The 23,100-nt window shown below is 46.4% G+C and overlaps 1 protein-coding gene across 5 annotated transcripts in view; it reads left to right on the top strand.

The window, feature by feature from the left end:
- Positions 1 to 23,100, top strand: part of Mylk (myosin light chain kinase) — a 249,598-nt gene that overhangs the window by 44,540 nt on the left and 181,958 nt on the right. The window contains exons 1-2 of one of the 5 annotated variants that reach the window (XM_038344887.2): positions 16,717 to 16,883; positions 18,655 to 19,000. The exons of 1 other annotated variant lie outside the window; for it this stretch is intronic. Coding sequence is in view for 2 of the 4 variants with exons in the window: in XM_038344885.2 (XP_038200813.1) it covers positions 19,175 to 19,216 (42 nt within the window). In the remaining 2 variants the exon portion in view is untranslated. Of the gene's footprint in view, positions 1 to 16,716; positions 16,884 to 18,654; positions 19,001 to 19,077; positions 19,217 to 23,100 lie in introns of those variants that run through there. 3 more of the 5 variants (XM_038344886.2, XM_038344885.2, XM_038344889.2) reach the window with 3 other exon arrangements.

The raw sequence follows: 23,100 nt of genomic DNA, 5'->3' as shown, positions 1-23,100 counted from the left end.
TGAGGACAGGGCTGATCCACTCTTCTTTCTTTGCTGCCACTCATGGCTGTGAGTTTGTTTCTGGCTGTGACTGGAGTCTGCTCCACCCTGTGGAAGTTGAGGCAGGTGAGGAGCCGCTTTTCAAGTGCTAGTTCTTAGGAACTTTATTCCTTGGCGTTCAGTAGCACAGGTGGGGACAGCAGCAGGTGGTACCCTCTGTTGTCCTTATGCTCAAGCAGGCTTCTGACAGCAGGACCCTTTAACTTCACAGTATGTTAATAGTTCTTTTGTAAGATTGGGAAGTTGTGATTCTTTAGCCCTTGACACTAAACAGTTGTCTTTAAAGCTTCCTAGAGGTCTAGGTATTAGAATTCCTCAATTTGGGATTCCCCCCAAGTCTTTGCTTATATAAAAGTCTTTTTTAGGAAAATGAGCATCGCCAATGCTTACAGTAAGAATTTAAAATTTTTATCATTAATCCTAAGTGACTCCCAAGAGAGGTGGGCTCCCAGGAGAGGAGGTGCTCCCAGGAGAGGTGGTGCTCCCATGAGAGGTGGGCTCCCCTTGTCTGTTTCAACTTAACTACATCTCAACTCTGTTGTATGACACCCAAAGTGACTCTGCTTGCCCTATCTATTTGGGGAGTAGACTTTGTGTGTGTGTGTGTGTGTGTGTGTGTGTGTGTGTGTGTGTGTGTGTGTGGGAGAGGGGGGTGGAGGGGAGCTAATGCTGACAAGGAAGAACCAGAAGAGTTTGGGATTGCCTTAACTGAGTAGAAGGGGTTGGATGGCAGAAAAGATGGAAGGAACAGGAAAGGGTGTGCAGGTATCAGACTCCCAATTTAAGAAACCATTGACCTCTAAGGTGATCGATCATAGGGCTCCAACTTGAGGATAGGGGACGCAGAAGAATAGTGACAGGCGTTTTGAATGTCCAGTTGATGCAGTCTGGGGTTTTCCACTTTCTGGGCAGTATGTGTGGTCCCGTGTGTGGTTGAAGAAGCATAGAGGAGGCCTCTCTGGCCTCTCTTGGAGGTACTTCTCTCATAACTATGAGTTGCAGCCTTAGCAAGAGCAAAGCCCAATGGGACCTGTGTTTAGGAAGGAATTCTATGGGGTACTTTGGGTCAACTGTCACTTCCTCTTTTGATCATTGTTAGTGTTTATTCAGGAGAGTGACGTGGGCCCAAGGAGCTGGCTGTTTCTGACTGGAGGCAATACCTGTAGCAGAACAGCCTTAGAGACGCCTGCAGTTTGGAGCTCATTTAACAAAAGACCACAGACTGGGTGACTTAAGAACAGAGAGAGATTTGTCTCTTACAGTCTTGGAGGCTGGGAGTCAAAGGTCAAAGGGCTGCATCTTGTGAGGACCCCCTTTCTACACCATCTCATGCTGGGAGGCAGATAGGCAAGAGGTCATAAGACCCAGCATTCAACTCACGTTTCCAAAATATGAGCCTACGTATGCACGACAGAAGCCTCGCCACCCAGTCACCTCCAAAAGGTCCTTCATCTCAACACTGAAGTCAGAATTTGGGTTCTAACACTTTTGGGGGACATACTCAACCACTGAATTCCTGAGAACTGGGCAAACTGGGAATTAATTTAAATAAGGTTTCCTGGCATTTAGGAGACTTGGATAAAATTTGGGTCTAATCCTTTCTCTCTTCCATGGATGTGGCGAGACCATAGAACTCATAGGACCTCAGGAAAGGACAGCCATATTTTCTGATTGAAATGTTTAGGAGTGCTTTGAAGAGACAGAAGAACTTCTCAGCATAGGGAGGGCCACCAGTTGACATTCCACTATGAACAAAGAAGACCATTGGTGTGGAATGAGGGCCCCCTCAGAGCTCAAACTGATAATAAGCTTCCAGGCCCAGGGTCCAGCCCCTGGAGTTTTCCTTGGAACCAAGTCATAAACTTTTCCAGACGACCCCTGATCATGAGGCCTGATAAAGTCCAATCTTACTGCTAAAATTATGTCAGCGTTAAAGCTGCTTTTATTCATTTGCCATCCATTAAAGCCATCACAGATTAATTAGTTTTCAAAAGAAAGAAAACTATGCTAAAGTTCTGCAAGTAACTCATGACCAGATGTTAAAGTCTCTGGATTTTAAAGCCATGCTTAGAAGTATTGTAAGACGTCTTTAAGCAGTAAAAGCTAAAAATAAAGCGAAAACATTGAAAGGATGAATAATAGCAAAGCAGTTTTACATCACGTGCTTTCCTGGATTATTTTGTTTATATTTGAACAAGAACCATAAGTTATAGTTTAATCTTAGATGCTGAGACCTACATGGACCCAATTTTGTAGTTTGTATGGGTGAGTCGTAAGGACATCAAGAACATACCTGATGGGGAAAACTGTGAAAATCTCCGGTAGCTTAGCTGAGTGTCCATGTTCACCAGTAAATCAAAGCCCCATGGATCCTCAGCTATAAATGTGTGACAGTGGTGGTGATGGCAGAGGAGATGCTCATGTCCCATGTCTGAGGGACTTGGGGAACCACTGGCAACTTCCACATGCTTCAGTCTCCCACCAAGTTACCTGAAGTGTGTGAAAATAGTATTGGGAATTTCATAGCGTTGCCGCTGACTCTACCCTGTCTGCCTGTTCTCAGTGCTGTATGTGAGTCTGGCAGTGTCTACTTCCCCTGCACCTGTCCTCCCACATCTGGGTGGTAGTGGTTCTCAGCCAGATTTTCTAGAAGTATGTGGGCTGCATTATTTCTTCTGCTCTACTATCCTAGCCAGTGTCCTCTAGTCTTTACCCATATTATACCCTCAGGACATGTACCCTTCTTTTGTTGTGGGATGGGGGTTACTGGAAGATGTCTGAGTGAGAATTTTGTAGGTGGACTTTTCTTTCCTGCCCACCAGTTCCCAGATTACCTACATGGAGACTCAGGATTATTACTAACTCTTACAGCTTAAATTAACCCATTTATATTAATCTACATTCTGACATGTGGCATTACCTCTCTTTCATCTTGCACTTCCTGTCTTCTCTCCATGTCTTGTTGATGACTTCTCTCTGCTCTTCTTCCCAGTGTTCTTAGTCTGGTTTTCCTACCTAACCTTATCCTGTTCATCTGTTGGCCAGTCAGCTTCTTTATTAAGCCAGTCACAGGTAATATACACAGTGTACAGAAGGATTATTCCACAGTATGATCTTTACTTAGAGGGAAGCTCTCCTGTCTGGTGGAATGAATAAGTGAACCAGGAGGACAGATGTCTCCAGCAAGAGAATTTAACAGGAGACCTTCAAATTAAAAAGAGTAACCTTCCTTAAAAAGAAACCTCACCAAAACCTCAAAGGGAAATTTGGATTAAAATCAAGATGAGAATCAATAGGGATTTTTAGAGTCCTTAGGTTAGTTGTTTTTTTTTTTTTTTTAACAAGCTAACCATGGATAGGATGTGATGGGGTTGGTGATTTTTCTAAGATACAGACTGGAGAAAGGAAGTTTATTTTGCCACTATCTTTTTTATATAGGCTATTTTCAAGAACTATAAAGAGAATGGGAATTCACCTGCTTGCAAAGGAGTTAATCTGCCAGTTTCATGCTTTCTGGCAGGAGAGTTGTGGGTTAGAGAGAAAGCACTTCATGATTAACAACAAAACAGCTAGAGCATCAGCATTTTCTTACTCTGGTTCTTTGGGCTCCAACCAGTGGGGGTGGGAGAGGGTGGTGTCTAACTGGAGTGTGTCTCTCTTCTTCTTCTGAGTTGTTGAGTGCACAAGTATTCTTGAAAAGCAAGTCTGGAACAAAGGCCACGAGTGCCTCTGTGGGTAAGAGGTTCAGAATTGTGAGACCCAGGGAGAAGGGTCTCCCAAATGTATCAGTAATAGAAAAGGAGAGGATGTGTTTATGCATCCTTGCTATGTTAGCAGTACCGGCCAGAGGACATCTCTTTCTTTGTCTCATCAAAGATCTTAAGCAATCTCCACAGGTATAGGCTGCTGCACTGTTAATGAGGAGCCAGTGAGTAGGGACAATAACGTATAAAGCACTGGAGCAAGGGGTAGCAAACATTGAATTAGATGCCGATCAAGTAATTCTCCCAATAAGATCTGCAGGCTGAGGAAATGAAAACTCAGTGAGGGGTGGAGCTGGGATTCCAGGGTGTCCATCCTCAGGGTCACGGTATGTGTGCGGACAGTGTGGAAGGACACCGTGTGAAATAGGAAATGTTGAAGGGATTGTGTTTAGTCTGAAGAAGGTTGAGGATAAATGAGAACTATCTTCAAAGAGTGACGTTTATTTATTTACTTTTGGTGGTTGCAGGAGACCTTGATCCAGTGAGGAGGGAGATATATCATGATTCCATAAATAGCAGACTGTCTCCTGAGATAGTATGGGAAGAATCTCATTCGTGCGTGATTTTCTTGGTCATTCATCCATGTTTGGATGACCTAACTGGGGTCCGTCTAGATCCCCATAATAAACACCTCTGTTTCTCCTCTCTAGAGGAGAGCTAAGTGATAAGGGATGTCTTCTAGACCTTGCCCCTGACCTCTCTTGATGTCCCTTATAGTCAGACAGCGCTCTTTTGTGTCTCATTGCTGGGGTGTCCAGTCCCTGCTTCAGAGTGTAGAGGAAGTCAACCAGGCGCTGAGGTTCCTGGTATCTCAAGTTGCTCTTATGGGACCTACAGGATATTGGCCAAGTCCTACCTTGGACTTTGTTGAGGTTGGGCCTTCTGCCAGCTCTATTCCCCATACACACCCCGGACCAATGTTGCCCAGTTAGGAAAGACAGGATTCCTTTGCTGGGTGGGAGGCAGCGTTAGGTCTCCTAACTGTGTCTGTGTTCCTGTGATTCACTCTTTCCTTGTCAAATGGCCTGAATTCCAGAAAGCCAACAGTAACAGGTGGCGGGGCCCAGGCTCTCTGTAATGACCTGGATGTGCCCCTGGAAGCCCACTGGTTTGGGGTGGCCCTAGTCACCCTAGCGGGTCTAGCTGAAAGGCTGGCGCTAGACCCTGGAGTGGCTGATAGAGGAGTTTGGGGAGCTGGGAGCAATAGGCGCAGTGGCAGCTGACTTCAGATCTGTTCCACTTGGCCAGCGTGGTCCTCTGTTGAACAGGAACAGCTCCCCAAATGTGGTCCTAATTAGCTTGTGCATTTCTTTAAACACATCCATCTTTATCAAAGGGGTTTAAAAAGCGCTGCTTAGACTGGCGTAAAGGGCACAGTCAAGAGCTGATCCTGAAGTCATGTCTCCGCTCTCCCAGAGGCCAGGAGGAGCTAAAAATACCCCGCAGCTCTGAGGAATTCTTGGGTTTTTGGACCCATCTCCTCCTTCTCTTTCAACATCCCTCAAGAAAGTGAGAGAGAGGAGGAATGAGCCAAAGGCTCTAATTATCCAGTCTGCTGACATTGTTTTTATCTGCGCCACTGATATTAAGTCTGGACAGCATTCCATTTACATCGCGGTGCTAAGAACAGCATCTGCCAAGTTGGGCCTTGGTCCTTTTGCTAGCTGCGGCCAGTGCTCAGTTTCCACCCTGCCCCGCCCTCCCACAGACTTCTGAAATTCCATAACGCCCAGTGGCACTGGGAATTATCTGTCTGGAATGTCCATCCTCAAGGAGAGTCCTGGAGCTGGCTTGCTTGTCCCTCAGTCCTGTTTCCCCAGCTCAGCTCCACCGTTTGTGTCTGAATTCTGGCTCATGCTCATCACTGGAGCCATCTGGACTTGGCAGAAACATTTACCATATTTCCGGTATTGGCAGCCCTGGAAAAGGAAGAGAAAGATTTTCTAGTTTTTTCTTTTTCTTTTTTTCCATCCTTTCTGAATACTTTCATTATATCCATACCTTTTTCTGGGTCGTCAAATGCACCTTCAGCTTCAGTTTGAGTCTCTGACTATGGAACTTTCTACCTGGTTTAATGGCATCAGTCACCAAATAGTTCGGTTTATTTAGGACCCAGAGGATAAGTATGTGCCACTGAAGCTAGACCATGTTTAAGAAAGAGCTTTCAGTTGTTCCGGGCATAGTGCTAAAGTGTTTGCTCCTCACAGCCATCAGAAACAAATAATGTTACGATCTAGTTTAGACATATGAGTGTCCTCTAATAGTTCCTGTCCTGTTTCCAGTATGACAACGTTTAAAGGCTGTGGGGCCATGAAGAGGTGGGGTCCAGTGGTAGGATTCTAGGACTGGTCCCTCCTCACTCCCTCGCTTTTGGTCTCATGACACAATCACTCCCTGTTGTGCACAATCTTGCCATTGTGATGCCACCTTCCCGCCATGATGTCCTCACTAGAGCCAGCGTTGTGCTGTTTGGATGTTCAGCCTCAAAGTGTGAACTAAGAGACCTCATTACTTCGTAACTACCCAGCATGAAGTATTTTGTTATAATTGCAGAAAACAGACTACAACGTTTCCCTATCTTAAAATTGAGGGCAAAGGCCAAGAGAGACTAAAGAATTTGCTGAATTTCCCAAAGCAGAGCTGGGGTTAGAAACCAGGTGGTGTGGTGCCAGGGGAAGATGACTTTGCTGTCTGATTACCTCACTGCCACACATAAGTGGGCATGTGCCATAAATGGACCCCATGACACACTGCTGTGGGAAGAGTGCTCCCCATGACACACTGCTGTGGAAACAGTGCTCCCCAGCCTCCCAGGGAAAGTTTGTGCCTCTATGAAACTGTTACCATCAGTGTGTATTGAGGAAAAAGTCCAGAGATGTACAAACCCCAGAACTGTCCATAACCTGCAGTCAGGGACCCAAACCACTTTCTGCTAGCACCGGAGCCTGGCTAAGCAGGGGCTTCTCTGTCCTTTTGTTCACTGCTGTGTCTCTGGGGACTAGACACTGTGAACTTTGAGCTCGGCAAATACAGGTGATGACTAAGCAAGCTTGATACAAAGCTACTGACATTGTCACAGGGAAACAAAGGGGACAAAAGGACAGCTTTTAAGTGTGTGTTTATGAACCCCTCTGTCTTCTCTCTTTCTTCACTAGCTGGGGGAGCGGGGAGCTTCCTCCCATGAGTTTCTTGGGGGTCCACGTCTTAGGAAAGGCTTTAGCGGTTTGTGGGTCTGACTGGAGTAACCTTAGAGAAGAGATGTACCTTGCATAGAGCAGGACTCATGGGAGTAGCCTCTGGGAGGCCTCCTGGAACTATGTCCCTGGCAGGATTCCATAGGAAGGCAAAGGCTTGCTGTTTTGCTTGATAGCAAGAGTATTTTTGAACCTGTGACCCCTTGAATTTGATTCCTTTCCTGTCTTGCTCAATACTTGACTCATTCCCCAAGGCTTACAATCAGACTTTCAGCAAACACTTATTTTCTTATGAACAATACTAGTAGAGAACGCTACAAATAATTGGCATGAGTTCAAAGCCTGCACAGAGTTTGTAAGCAAGACAATTGGCTACCCAGATAAGGAGCAAGGATAGATATGAGAATATATCCAAACATGACCCAGTATAAGGATAGTCTCCTGTGGCACGGGCATTCTAAGCATGGCCAGAGGAGGACAAAGGCAGCCAGAGGTGCCATCTTTGAAGTCATCTTACAGACAGATTTGGGGAGTTTGTCTTAGACTGATTTGCATGGACATAACTGAATCATTTTCACTCCAGATTAGTTTATAATGAATAGAGGTTTATTTAGCTTATATACCTAGAGACCTGTCAGAGAACATGGTGAGAGCTTCTAGCTGACATCTGTGAAGGTCTTCTTGATTCTTCATAGCAAAGCAGGGAGGGCATTGGATCTGTCATCCTTTTCTGCTAAGACCACTAACGCCATCATAAGGGCTGCGCCCGCATGACCTCACCTAATCCCACCTAGTTTTTCAAAGTTCTACAAATACTGTTCACACGTGAATATTGGGATTCATTATACAACACATGAACTTTTGGGGGATCATGTTTGTGCATGACCAAATGAATAGAAAGGCTGAGCACCGAGGTACCGGGGCAAACCCAGAGGAGGACCACAGCGATTTAGCTGGTGAACACCAGCTGAGAATAATACCAAACCTACCTGTGTCCAGCAGGGAGCTGTTGATTGAACCTTTCATCCAGAATGTGAGCACTTCAGTGGAGAAGGGACAGGGTGGGACGGCTGTCAGAGGGTGGGGGAAGACTGTGGGAAGGAAGGAAAGCTGGGCAAGATAAAGTGGGTGGTGGGGGGTGTCCTGGCTTTTTCTGACACACTTCCTCTCTATGGAGAGGAAGGAGTGTGTGCCAGGCTCTCTTTGCCGTCTTACCCTGTTTGTGCTCAGCCAGGGCCTTGCAGGTACTCGGTAGATATAGATGAGTCTGTATGGACAAAATATGTTGCCTTTTTAGGCCCTTGTTCTTCCTGCTATATTGAGAGCACAGACCTGATAGGCTTGGCTCTGTTGGCCCAAGTCATCAGTGTACAGACAACTCTAAGTGGGTAGGAGAGAGCCAAGCTTAGCTAGCCCTTCTCCAGGCCTCTAGATAACACCAGCAGCCCAAGAAGTTGGATCTGGAGGAAGAGGCCTTTGGAGACATGACAGGCATTAATGAAGTTCCAGAGTTTTTGTGTCAGAGGTGTGCATGCTGTTTGCTTGTGTGTGTTTCTCCACGGTGTGCCAGGTGAATCTGGCCATTAGCAGTCTGGCAAGCACTCTCTGAAGCTCAGTGCCTGGGACAGTCACCCTATTAACCCTTCATGCTGCTGTGTGATGAGAGGAGGAGGAGAGTGTGAGCTGCCCTCCCCATAGCAAAGATCGTTCCAAAGCTGGAGCTCGCGTGCAGACTGCAGGACACACTCCTAGGATCCTGTGCCACTCATCCTTGGGGGTGCATTAGAGTGCCAACCTTGTGAAAGGACACTTCTCCATATTCTGTTCTTGAAACTGGGGAGTCTGGCCTCACACCAGTCCCTTCTCTTTAGGCCTTGCTTTTTCTATCAAAACTGAGAGTGTGAGGCAAGAGCCTTTGTATGTAGTCTAGTGGTGAAGTCAGGCCAAGACAATAGGACTTCTGAGCTTCGTCAACTCCATAGTGTCTGTCCCTCACAGCATCTCTAGCAATGTGACATTGCCACCAAGGGTCTGAACCTTAGAATCAGGAGACCTGAGTTCAGACATGACTGATGATTAGTAGCTGGTACTTACTGACTTTAAGGTTTGGGCTATACTGAAATCTGAAGGAACTGCTTTGAAAATGGAAGTGAACTTAGGCTAAAAGCCCTCAATATAGAGGTAGCTCCCAGTAAAGAATCAATCAATGGATTACTTTTATCACAGCAGTACATACTGTGGCTTCACTGGTCTGGACCTCGGGTTTCTTTTCTTACGAAACGGGAAGGTTGTGTTGGTTCAGGCTTCTCTAATATTGACACCCTTAGGGCTGACTGTGGGGGAGAACATGTGACCTGAGGGGGGGTAGGACTTGAGTTACAGCCTCAAATAGCAGGTGCAAAGCTTTATGATAAAAGCATCCTTGGTGAGTTGCCAGATTCGTTCAGAGGTGGTATTCTATCAAATAAGCTGTTTTTAATATAAAAATAATCCCCCAAACTTCTGAGTAGGATGAATGTTCTATAATGAGGTGGCCTTAAGTAATCCTTCTGTAGTCCTACAGATAGAGATGAAATTGGGTGGCTGGGAAGGTCTCTCCTTCCTGTGCTACTCCTGGTTCCTAGGGCACATGAGTTTCCACCAAAGGTCTGAGGTTGGTACTGAAGAATCCTTAAGGCACCTCTGAGAAGCCAGCTTTCTATGTCCCTGCCCCAGGAAGGCTGCATCTAGACCGAAGCAAAACCAATAGAAGGAGGAAGCAGAGAGCACACACAGCCAAAAGGAGGAGCAGGGCTGTGTCTGAGCCTGACTCTCTGCCCTTGGGCTGGTAGGCCTGGCTGGCTTGGGGTTGGCAGCTCACACCACCCTAGGTAAATTCCAGCAGACACTAAGCCATTGTTTCTAATTCTCCCTGGAGGCTGTGGCAGAGACAGCAAAGGGTTATGGCTTATAGAAATGTCAGGCTTCACACAACATTGTAGCATGATCCTGTTTTCTTCAGAAACACTGGAGACCAAGGTCAGTCCAAGCTTGTGCCCAGCAGTAGGAGCAAGGAAGGGACCCAGAGCCACATAGCACAGGCTCTGCCTTCTAAATGTCCTGCTATCTCTCAGCATCACCACAAAACAAGAGATTGAAGCTTCCAATATATGACGTTTGGGGAACACACTCAAATCATAGCGTGACCTTAAGGGTCATATTTCCCTTCAACAAAATGAAGATAAAATATTTTACTATGTTATGAACTTTTTCTCTAAAAGTGACATTTGTTCCCTGAACTAATGTTATTTCCTCATGACACTAGGAGCAGTATATGAAGAAGCTTTATAACAAGTGCATTTAAACATCTATTTCAGGTATTTCAGAGTGGCCAACACCATGGAATATGCGGTGCTAACAACATGAACTGAGATTTGATTAGGAAGGAATTTCTTAAGTCATTAAAACAGTAGTTAGTTGGTAGTTAGTAAACACTGTTTTGGTGGTATTATCAAAGAGCTCTGTTCTCACTGGAACATTCTACACCTAGTCTAAAACTACACTAAGTCTCAATCAACTCGATGATTTTACAACCCAATCAACTGTGGTTTTTGAAACTCATTTTTATCTATTCTTGACCCGACTAGTTTCTGCTCTTACATGTACCCATCCCCAGATCAGTTCTACTTGGATTGCAATGCCTTGTTCTCTAGGACTTCTAAATGCTACTCATCCGTTCTCTGGCTTTTACCTCCTTCCAGTCTTGGCCCTCATTTCCTTGTTTGTAAAATCGGCAATGGACTCAATGATGTAGGTTCCCTCATTGCCTGACATTCTGCAACCCCACTGTATTCAAGTCGACCAAGAGTACACCCACATTTAGACAACGAGAGCAATGCTTGCTGTCTAATTAGTTATATATAACTAGTAAATATCAGTCAAATTAGGGACATGATAATCTTCCTATTTTTGGGTGGAGAGAGGTGGGGATCTCTGTCTAGTTACTACCTCTGGTGTCCTCTGCCCATAGTCTCTAGTGAGTTGCTCCTCAAAATCTTGGATTTACTGAAGTTTTGTTTGTTTTTTATTGCCTGCACTTCTGCCTCTGGTAGTCAGTTATTGAAACAAGAATGAAGAAAGGAATTACTTTAAAGAAAAGGAATGTATCCCATTTATTTTGCAAGCAAATGATATGCCTCAAGGCCTCCTTCATTTGAGGCTGCTACTCTGGTCACTGCTCTGGTGCGGGTGGGGGTGAAATGAACAGAGTCAACAGAAAGTACTTAGTCTAGGGGCCGGGCGGTGGTGGCGCACGCCTTTAATCCCAGCACTCGGGAGGCAGAGGCAGGCGGATCTCTGTGAGTTCGAGACCAGCCTGGTATACAAGAGCTAGCTCCAGGACAGGCTCTAAAAAGCTGCAGAGAAACCCTGTCTCGAAAAACCAAAAAAAGAAAGTACTTAGTCTAAGGCCTGACACACAGAAACTTCTCAGTAAAAAGCAACGGCTGTGAGTTTTCTTTCTCCCCTTCCTCCACCCCCTTTCTTCTCTAGGGAGGTCTCATGGGGTCACACTAACCTGGACGTTGGCGATGGGCTGAGAACCTGGGATAACGGCAAGCATGACTGTCCTTGCCCCTGGCCTGGTCCTCAGTCTCCATGGTCTGTGTTTGTGTCTCAAGTTTCAGGAGTGCCTGAGTTATTTGGCATCCTGGCTTGTGAACCCTGTAAGGTGGCCCAAGCTGCAGTCTGGTGGCCAGGCTCTGCCTATTCTTCTTTCTGCTATAACTTGTCTTGCTCTGGGTTGGCTCCTCACACTGGGCCTGCATCCTGCCCATGTATCCGTGGAGAGCTGGCCCATCCTAGAAACACAGATGTGGTCAGGTAGGAAGTGGGGCAAGTGGCACAGCTGTCTAGGCTGGAGCTGGGATGACCAGAAGGTGACTGGCTTCTGCTCTCACCCTCAGGTTCTGGTTCTCGATTGCCCCCTTTGGGGCAATTCCTCCAGAACCAGGCCTCATTCATCCTCCTTGCTTCTCTTTATAACACCTGTGGCTGATCCTGTCAATAACAATAGTCCTTTGGGTCAATAACAATAGCCCCTCAGGGGTGAATGGTAGCCTATTCTACAAACACATAAATTAAGGCTTTGGAGACTTTTTCACTTGCCTTGGGTGCTTAGACCTGCCACAGAGGAAGTGCCTGTTCTCCCTTAGCTGGCCACTAAGAACCATTTTTGTTTAAGGTTTTGGATTTGACCTGACTGGGGCAGTGAGGGAACAAAGAAAGGACGACACACAGACACACATACAGAGAACAGCTGGGGTCAGGTGGGCTGTGCACACTCTGGTGGAGTGGCACCAAATCAGAAGTATTTATTATGAACAACACAGGTAGAAGTTAGCTAGTCTCAGTAGGAGGGCTCTCTAGACAGCAGCCTGGGGCTGTCAGCATCCTGGAAAAGAAAGCAGCTGCTGCTAGTTTCTGAACACATCGCCCAGTCGTTCATTGTAGACACACATCAACACCGGGACAGAACCAGGGGAAGACTTTGCCAGTTCTGAGCCAGGCCTATATGGGAAAGGTTTTGCCCATTCGCGTGGGTCTGAGGCATTAGGTCCTTGACATGGCTGTGCCCATGTCAACAATATGCTTTCACGGGCTGGAGAGATGGCTCAGAGGTTAAGAGCATTGCCTGCTCTTCCACAGGTCCTGAGTTCAATTCCCAGCAACCACATGGTGGCTCACAACCATCTGGAATGGGGTCTGGTGCCCTCTTCTGGCCTGCAGGCATACACACAGACAGAATATTGTATACATAATAAATAAATAAATAAATAAATATTTAAAAAAACAATATGCTTTCCTCAGCACTTCACCCCTTCTTTACACGTTCACTCCATCCTTCAGTCCTCCACATGTATTGGTGGTCGCCTGGCACCCCAGTTCTGAAGCTCGTATGATAGCCCTACCTGAAGGTGCACTTTGCTCAACCCACAGGTTTCAGTGAGAATGTGGGATGTAAACCGAAGGGAGGAGGCGCTTGGGAGTGGGAGCTCAACCTACTTAACACCCCACATTTCTTTCTGTAAGGTGATGTGTGTTGACAAAATGTGTGAACATGAGCCTTGTTGCTAGAATGTGTATTGGAAAAATGTAATTACAATTAGGGTTTCTGGTTCAGGCTTTAGTTTCGTTAGCTACGACTTCAATTGCAGAAAGTTTTTCTGAACCTTTTCCTACTAAACCCCAAGTTAATGGGAGTCCCAGCCCGAGAGCGACTCCAGGAGACCAAGCCATGCCATTCTCACTGTGAGAGTGGGTAGGTGGGTTTGCGTATTTGTTTTATCAGTGTGTGTGTGACTGTGTGAGTATGTATGTGTGTGAGAAAGAGTGTATTGCATCCCTTTTTAAGATAACCCCCAAGGAGCTTTCTACCAGAGATGTGCATGCATGGTTTGTCCTGTCAAATGTGGCCTGCTGGTATGGCTGATATGGTTTGGCTGTGGGCAGCTGGGGTCTTTACTTGGGTTCCAGGAAGAAGGCCTAGGAGGCAGTGGGAGGGAGCTGTCTGGTGAACTGGGGGAAGACTCAGTGGTGGGAACAGGTGTGGGATAACCTTGCACATTTTCATGCGGGAACACGCGGATCTGGGTCTGAGCTGCTTAGGATACCAGCGGGGTGGTCCTGCCCACAGTGAGCTGGGCGCCAACATTAGCCAATAATAAAGAAAATGTACTACAGACTTGCCTACAGGCACGTTTGATGGGTGTGTTTTCTTAGTTGAAGTTCCTCCTGCCAAATGACTCTGGCTTGTGTCAAGTTGACATAAAACTAGTCAGCACAAGAATGACTTGTAAACTTTTAAAATAAAAATTTCTATTCATTTGTGGGATACACATGTATTTGTTTAGATGGTATTTTGTGCTTGTCAGTATTCTAGACGCTGGCAATCCACCACCGAATAAAGAAAGCATGCTCGCCCTTTATCCTGGCGTGGCTTACTTTCCACCAGGGACACAGATGGTGCTCATTAAATGGTCACTCCTCTGCATGTCTGCCGACCATGATGTATGGGATGAAGACAATGTCAAGGATTTGATAAGTGTGTCTATCACAGGACCCAGACGTCTCTTTGTGGGGCCGGAAGTCTATGCAATGTGTCTGGTCAGGTATATTGTTCCTGGGCATTTGTTTTTTAACCCAAGTATAGGAATTTAAAGACTGCTTTTCATGTAAATTTCCTCCCACATCCTGATCCATGGTGCTAATATTTTAGGGTTATAGTTAACATTCAAGCCATGAGCCGTTCCATGTGTTTGAGGGCACCCTCAGGCTTCCGATATGTCTTCCATGCTTTTAGCCAAGACCTTGTCCCTGGTTTTGTCCAGTATACAACGACTTGCCAGTCACATGGTTTGAGAGTCCTGTTTGAGAAGGCTTGGGATGGAAGAAGGCCTCTGTTTTCTGTGAGCAGCTTCTGTTTCTATAAAACTCTCCCTCTGTAGCAAAAAAAGGTTTTGGGGGTGTCTCCATGTACAAGGTCTTCCAGAGTCTTGGTCAAGGGCCTAAGTGATTGAAACTGTTTCCATAGTGCCAGTCTTGGGCTTCTTATTTTTCTGTTCACACTGTTTAATCTTGTGGTCTTAATGAAAAGAGAGAATGGAGTTAGAGGTTGAATTACATTTTCCTTCTCTTGTTCCTCAAAGCTGCACACCACTGCCCAGAGACAACCGCTTTTCTCTTTACTCTTGGTGTTTGAAGAGGGCCAGAAGTGAGAACAGATGGGGACAGAGAGATCTTGGGAGATTAGCTGGCATAAGGTTCTCAAGTATGATCTGGAGACTTAGTGTAACCAGGGAAGGTCCCGAGCCTCTTTAGGAGCCCAGGTTATTTTTGCATAGGACGATATTTGTTTTTCTTCTTCTAGTATTTCTCCATATGGTGGCATTGCCTAGCAGCTATAGATCCTGCAATGCCACGGTAGGCGACATGCAGAAACAGATGAAAAGATCTAACTGTCCATCATTAGACCCGATGTTTAAAGACATTTGCAAGCTGACAAGATGGGTAAAGCAAGTCTGACAACCTCGGCTCCATTCACGGAAGCAACATCAAGGCAAATGGAGAGAACTAACTCCACATCGCACCCGTTGCACGCACCCCCTCATACATATATAAATAAACATTCAAAAGAAGTAGAAGTTTGCAAGATTGGGATGTAATTCAGTGATATAGCACTTGTCTAACTTGTGTGAGGCCCTGCTTTGCATGCCCAGGACCATGCATACACCAGACACACACAACAGAACTGAACTTCTTCCTAAAATTTCTTTTCAGAAAATATGTTTTCCTTTAAAAAAAAAAATATATATATATATATGTGTGTGTGTGTGTGTGTGTGTGTGTGTGTGTGTGTGTGTGTGTGTGTGTATGTATGTCTGTATATATATTGCTGGCCACAGAGGTGTTTGCCTGCTACTTAGTCCCTGCTGCTACTAGGGGAGAAGGAAAGAGAGAGAAGCTCTCTCTCTCCCCCCAACCCCCCACCCCAGTCTTGCTCTCACTCTAGTTTGCTTTTATTTACGTGTGTTTGTGTGAATCTATGCCATTTGTGTTCTGGTACCTTAAGACGTGGAAGAGAGCATCAGATCCTCTGGAACTGGAGTTCCAGGCTCTTGTGAGCTGCCAATGTGAGCTGCCAATGTGGGTGCTGTGAACTGAACTCAGGTCTTCCAGAAGAGCAGGGAATACTCTTAAGTGGTGAGCTACTTCTCCAAGCCCAGAAGGATTTCTTGAACTCAGGAATCTGAGGCCAACTTGGGCAACACAGTGAAGCTCCCCCCCCCAAACATACACACACACTCAAGAGAAAGCATATGAACATGTAGGCTTCTTGTTGATATTTTTATGTAAATTACTGTTTAATTTAATACCAAATACTCAAAACCTCGATAGCACAAACAAAAGCCTTTGGGACCTTAATAATTTTAAAGGACACAAAGGAGCTTTGAGACCACAGAGGCTTCAGCCACTGAGCTGGAAGATCAAGGATGTCCCAGGTATTTGGGCATAGCAGCCCCCTATGAATCCACCCGCACCCAACAGGGCTTAAGCTCAGGATGCTCCATCTGTTCCTTGGGAACTAGGGGAATACCTGGGTGTCCACAGAAGGAATGGAGCTTTATGTGCTCCCAGCCCAGCTCTTGTTTCGTCCACTGGGATGAAGCAGCAGCGCTGTGCGGCGCTGAACACCTGAGAACACTGCTGAGCTCTCAGCTCCACACACTGCTGTGTTCCTGCCTCCAGTCCCTGCATAGGAGTTCTCAGCCTACTGAGCATCACTTCTGGGCTAGGCATCCAAAGTGGGACTCCATTGACGTAAGGAAGACAGGGCTGGGTCTCAGGAGGCACATGTCTCATGAGCTGGTGGTAATCCCAGACCAGATGTACCAAGGGGCTAGAGTGGCAGTCTGGCCAGATGTGGAGTTGGGGAAGTGCCCAGCCCATCTGGGGCTCAAATTCTCTGCTTGACGGGGTCTTTTCAGTTGCCTTACACTCAGGTTGGAGTCTGCATCTTCCAACAAGTGAAAACCAGTGAGCTTCCTCCCCTGGCTCCCCAGGATTTCACTGAGTGTCTCTGCAGTGGCAGCCAGAGGTTTCAAAGGTCACCCCAGCTGGGCGGATTAGAACAACAGATCTCCCAGCAAAGTTGGCTGCCCTGCAGAAGGCAAATTGCAACATCTGCGAGGAGGGTTAGAACAAAGCTCCTGGCTTTCTCCGCCTGGCTCTCTCGGCTCTCCCGTTTCTCTCCGTTATTGCTGGACGTTGGACCAGAATCTCATCAGCAGTGAAGCTGGCCTCTGATCTGCCTTCTGTGAGTGCTCCCTGGGGAGGAGGCTGCCGTCAGGTGTGTCTGGGGGTAGCTGTGTGGCCCTGCCCCACTTTGCTTGGGTGGGTCATGGTGAGGCAACCTGGCACAGCGTAGGAGCAGCTCTGTGCTGGATTAGGAGAGATTAGGGTATTTGTCAGGATTTGAGAGCATTGCAGAGAGGATTAAGGAGGGCAGAGGGAGCCATCAGTGCCTGCGGTGTTTGTATGCCAGTGGTTTTGCCACCTCTGATGTTGGCTGCATGCCACACCTGCAAGGGAGCACCTCCCCGCACGGAAGGTTAGGTATTTCCAATGTATCCTGTGACTTCAAGGTTCCAAGGTGATCTCCTGTGTGTGTGTGCTCGGAGTAGGGGAGGGGCAGCTGGCTTTTCCAAGTTCCTTCTGCTGGCTCACTTGACTTGTTGTCTGTCTCTGTGTCTCCGAGCACTGCTCTGTCTTGGCTGTAGTGACAAGTTCCTTTCCAGGTTCAAGAGACAATTTACAGCGCTTTTGATCAAATTAAAGTCCAATCTACTCAGAGCTGCTTTGGGTGGTTAATTAATTGTGTTACGTGTAGAAACCTTACACGGAGCTTGGCTCTGGTCCAGACGTCAGTGGGCCACTGCTCTTTTGACCCCTTCCTTGTGCTTTTCTGTTTCTCCTTTGTCTATTGGTCTGAATTTGACTGAGTACTGAATGGATCCCCTGGCTGGGGGTGTTTGATTGCAACAGCTGAATATTGCCCTGCCGATAGAGATTGCGGCACACGCCATCCAGTCTCTCTGGTATTCTCTGCTGGAATGTGGTCACCAGGCTCGGTGGAGGGAGAGAGGAACAAGAGGATTTGGCTCAATTTATTATTAATTTCCCCCAAATATGCAGTAGCCATCAGTTGACAGCATGGCTGGAATTTGACTGCAGCTACAGAGCCCTGGGCTGAGGGTGGGTGCAGCTGTTTGGCGTGGCTACACAGTTTGGGACTTGGATCTGTGACAGGGGACTCATCCTCCTTCCTAGAGCATCCTCGCAGGGGACTAGGTGGTTCCTGGCAGTTTTGACTTGTCTGTGTCTTTTCAACCAGAAGCCAGACCCCTTCTTGTCTTTTGTTCTTTAGGCCAAGTGTGTCACTTTTTAAATAGAATTCAAAATTAGAAATTCTAATATACGTGTGAACATACATATATGTAAATGCGGGTTCCCGGGTGCCCTGGTGTGAGTGTGGAGACAACCCCGGATGGGGGCCCTCATTTTCCATCTTGCTTGAGTCAAGGTCATTATTGTTGCTCTGCTGCGTATGCCAGGCTAGGTGACCCGAGCATCCTGGGACTCTCCCATATCTGCCTCATGCCTGATGTTTATGCATCAGTGGATTCAATCATCTCTCACTTGCAGAACGAGCACCTTTGTCCTTTGTCCTCTCCGCTGTCTCCCTAGACCAGGTGTGTTTCTATTGGTGAGATTATCTAGGACCCTCCAGAGATCTCCATGGACTCCAGGAGGTTTGGTGTCACGAAGATTTGGCAAGCCTCTCTGGGGAGTCTTTGGTCTTCTGGAGCAGAAAGGGGAAGGCTAGTCAGCTTCTCGTCATGCTGACAAATACCTCAGAGACACAGATTCCGAAGCAGGAGGGATTTATTTTGGCTAATGGTTTTATTGTTGGCCAGCTTCCTTGGTTCTGAGACCATGGCAAGGCTGAACATCTTGGGGAAGGAGCAGACTGTCTCACAGTGGCCAGGAAGCAGAGGGCAGGGAGAGGAAGATGCCTGTCAAACGCAGACCCCTTTCCTGTGATTACTTCCTCCATCCAGGCTCCACCCCGTCATAGCCCATTGGTGTGAACTCATAAATGCATGAATCCACTGACAATCGGCCACTGCCCAGTGATCAGATCCAGCATCTACTGATCAGATCCAGCATCTTTGAACCCATTTGTTCAAACCTTGAATAAGTAAGCTGTGGGGAGATACTCCAAGCCACAATGGGGAGTCGCCTCTCCTGCTTTTCTTCCCATGGCAACATTCAGGCCCCTGCCTGTTGTACCTCCAGTCACTGAGGACAGCCGGGAAAGCTTTGTCTGAGCCTCCAGAAATCCAGTAGAGTATGACAGCCCTCTGCTCCTGCTTTGGTTTCTACTGCTAAGCTCAGGAACCTCGGGTGAGTGTAGCTGGTTTATTGGGCTTCCTTGTCCTTCTTTATGGAAGGGGACCCCGATGATAAGGTCAGGTGAGAGGGACCACAAGGTGCAGTCAGCATCTGCCTCACTCACAAACTGCTGCCCCTGGAAGCTGCCCGTGGGCTCAGGCCTCCTCCCTGCAGAGCTGTCTGAGGATGGTTAGGCCTGCTACGCTCCTTGCTGTCTTTGATGACAAGGTGAGTCACAGGCTTCCTTCTGGGTGAGGGATGCTGTGACAGAGTCTGCTCAGTGGGTGTCTTCTGCACCATACTCCTGGTTTATATATACTGCCTTCTCACTTATATCCCCTCCACCCTGCAGGGTTCCATGTTCCCACTTGACAGGAAGAGATAAAGAGGTAAAGAGGAAGAGACTGGAGGTCCCTTAACCAAACCATGGCTGGGAAGCAGCTGTGTCCCCCAATGGCAAAGTTAAGCGAGTCTGAGCTTCCTGTTACAGGGATCACCTCCACCCTAGTTCTAGGGTCAGCAGCACAGAGTGTCTGCCGCTCACCTCGGTGGCAGTGGATGAAGCAGTGCCCTTTCCAGGTCGTGGTCCTAGGGTCACCTGCAGGGTGTAAGAACCGTGGTCTCCTCCCTACTCCCACACTCCCAGGTATCACACACATCCAGCTCTCCTCCCACATGGAGCCCTTCATTGTTTTATAGATAGCTATATACAGTACTATATACAGATTATATATATAGCTAGTTTCCTGCTAGTAGATGTTCAGTTTATATAATTTCAGTGAATAAGCATCTCTTTATTTTTACCATTAAAATGCCATCATATTAGGGCCTTGGAGAGGTGGCTCAACAATTAAGATCACTTTGCCGAACCTCCAGAGACCCAAGTTCTGTTCCCAGCACCCATGTCAGTTGGTTCACAGTTGCCGCTAAGTTCAGTTAGCTCTAGCAGGTCCTCTGTCCTCTTTTGACACTTACACGCATGTAACATACAGTTGCATACATACACATAAATATAATTTTTAAAAAATTTAAAAATTATACCAGGTAGGATATACCAGAGCTCTCATAATTATTACAATACTGTAATAATTATGTACAATAGCCAAGGCATGAAATCAATTCAAGTAGCCAACAATGGACGAATGGATAAAGACAATATAGCATATATATCGGCACATAGTGGAATATTATTCACCCTTAACAAAGAAAATCCTCTCGTTTCTGACAACATCTAGATAACTGGAGGACATTATGTTATGTTAAATAAGTTAGGAGCAGAAGAAAGGAGGTGTTTTAATCCATATTAGGAAACTTAAAAAATAATTTTATAGAAATAGAAAGTAGAGTTGTGGAAATTATAGTTTGAAGAAGTAGGGTGTAGAGGGTAGAGAAGGAAGCTGGCTCATCAGTGTTTGTCTCCAGTTTTTTTGGGGGGGCAGGGGTCGAGACAGGGTTTCTCTGCACCTTTGGAGCCTGACCTGGAACTAGCTCTTTAGACCAGGCTGGCCTCGAACTCACAGAGATCCGCCTGCCTCTGCCTCCCGAGTGCTGGGATTAAAGGCGTGCGCCACCACCGCCCGGCCCTGTTTCCAGCTTTTTGACACTGTGATGAAATGCCTGAGAAAAATGAACCCAAAGGAAGGAAGGTTCATTGTGGCTCACAGTTTCATAGTTTTCGATCCATAACCAGTTAGTGCCATTGCTTCGAGCCTGTACAAAAGCAGAGTGTCATGATGGAGGAGGCTGTAGGGCTACCAGGAAGCAAAGAGGGACAGAGGAGGAGCTGGGGTCCCAGTGTCCCCTCGAAGAGTGCACCCACAATGGCCTCACACCTATCCACTAAGCACTGAGGGTTCTAGTGCCTTCTAGGACTACAGACGAGTGAGCAAGCCTTTCACACATGAGCCCTTGGTAGATAATCCAAATCTAAACCACAACAGGCACCAAAATAGTGTAGTTCCTGGACTCTAACACAGTGAGGTACTTCCAGCTTCAGTAACTTACTGTGTATTAATAAAGAACGGACAGCTGTTATCTCTGTATTTGGTCATGAACACGTCGTAGGTATGCACGTGTTTAGTTATCACTGTGTCAACCAGAAAATTCTATCCTAATGTTTTATGAAGTGGTTCTGCACACACACACACACACACACACACACACACACACACACACAAAGCAGAATGATATAAGTGTGGGGAATGTTAACTGGTGATGCTCACTGCGGGTGTTTGGGGCACTGATTTTTTTGTCATTGTTTTCTGTATGCTTGAAATTTTTCAATAATTTAAAAAAATTGAGCATTTATATATCATTACATTCATTTTCTAGTCTGATATGCCCCTGTATAGAGTCAATTCTCGTTGTTGGATTTTTTTATATGTCCAACCTTTGCTTTAAGTAATGCCACCATTATTTTTACATGCACATTTTGGCTACCTCAGAATCTTTCCTGATAATGAGCTTCTACATGTAGGATAACTAGAAAAACTTGTGGCCACCTGTCCTTCAGTATCCTTTTGCCACATTGCTTGCCAGCAGGAGTATACAGAGAGTGCCCTGGTCTCACAAACAGTGAAACATCCTTCCTAGTTTACAGAAACACAGTTGTGATCGACTTGCGCTACTGGGTGTTCCTGGGGTCAGACAACGTTCCCCAGTTTACTCTGCAACAATATTCTCCGCTCATCCATGTCTTGGAATGGTTTCTTCTTCTGTGAAAATATCCTGGTCCTATGTTTTCATTGTGAACACTTTCTATATTACCATTCATCTTTTAATGTAAATGTCATTCTTTAATATACAAAAAAAATCTTAATCTTATAGGGAAAATTGTTTGTTTGTTTGTTTGTTTTTCAAGAGACAGGGTTTCTCTGTATAACAGCCCTGGCTTTCTGGAACTCACTTTGTAGACCGAGCTGGCCTGGAGCTCACAGAGATTCCACCTGCCTCTGCCTTTCAAGTGCTAGGATTAGAGGAGTGAGCTACCACATCCAGCGTTACAGGGACATTTTTAAGTGATGTGAGTTGAGCCGCTTTCAGGCTTTACCGTTACTTCAACTCTGACTGCTGCGGGAGGCACAGTGCACAGGGCACACACGCTGGGCTCAAGTGCCAGTTCTGCTCCCTCCTTTGTTGACTTTGGACGATTTTCTAATCCTTGGACAGGTTTCTAACCCTTAAAATAAATGGTGAGATTAGTTGTTGCTCAGTGCTGTAAGGAGCCAATGAACTGTTGGTTTTCAGAGTGCTTAGTCTGTTCCCAACACACAGGAACTATGACTCAGGTACTTGCTTTTCTTGTGACCTCCTGCAGCCTGCCAGAGTGTTGTTTCATTTGGAAAGGAATTTTGTTTGCACAGCTAATGCCTTATCAGTGAAAGGAAGCCAGGTTTGCCAGGCAGAGGAATCACGCACAGATATGCTGGCTAAATGTCTGCTGTGTAGAAACTGGCAAGTAGCCAGTGATAGGGGCTCATCAGACACCTGCCTTTTAAGTTGTTTTGTTCAGATTTCTTTCTCTCTGTGTAACAGAAAGAATGAGTAAGAGAAGGATAAAGATAGGCCATGTACACATGGGTATGTGTGTGCACCCGTGTGTGCGTGCACCTGTGCTTGCACTTGTGTGTGTACCTGCACATACACCTGTGTGTGCACTCGTGCCTGCACCTGCATGAGCATGGGCAGAAGTCACAGGAGGACGTCGCATGTCCTACTCTGCCACTTTGGTTATTCCTTTGAGGTGATATCTCTCACCTAACCTGGAGCTAGACGGGTGGTCAACTCGAGAAATCCTCCTGTCTCCACCCCTAACAACAGTAGGGGTTTACATGGGCCATGTGCAGCCTTTTGTGGATCCTAATTCAGCTCCTTGTGTTTGTGTAGCAAATGCTTTTTACCTACTGGCCCATGCCTCTAGCCTTTAAATCAGATTTATTTATTTATTTTTCTTTGAAGCCGTTTCTCTGTGCTGTTCTGACGGTCTTGGAACTCTCTCTGTAGATCAGGCTGGCCTCAAACTCAGAGATCCACCTGCCTCTGCCTCCTGAGAGTTGGGATTAAAGGCATGTGCCACCACCACCTGACTAAGTCAGATTTCTTAAAAGCTTCTT

Source organism: Arvicola amphibius, chromosome 10 (assembly GCF_903992535.2).
Source record: "Arvicola amphibius chromosome 10, mArvAmp1.2, whole genome shotgun sequence".
Lineage (NCBI taxonomy): Eukaryota > Metazoa > Chordata > Mammalia > Rodentia > Cricetidae > Arvicola > Arvicola amphibius.
The sequence above is the reverse complement of the archived record's forward strand: the minus strand, read 5'-3'. Positions and strand labels throughout refer to the sequence as shown.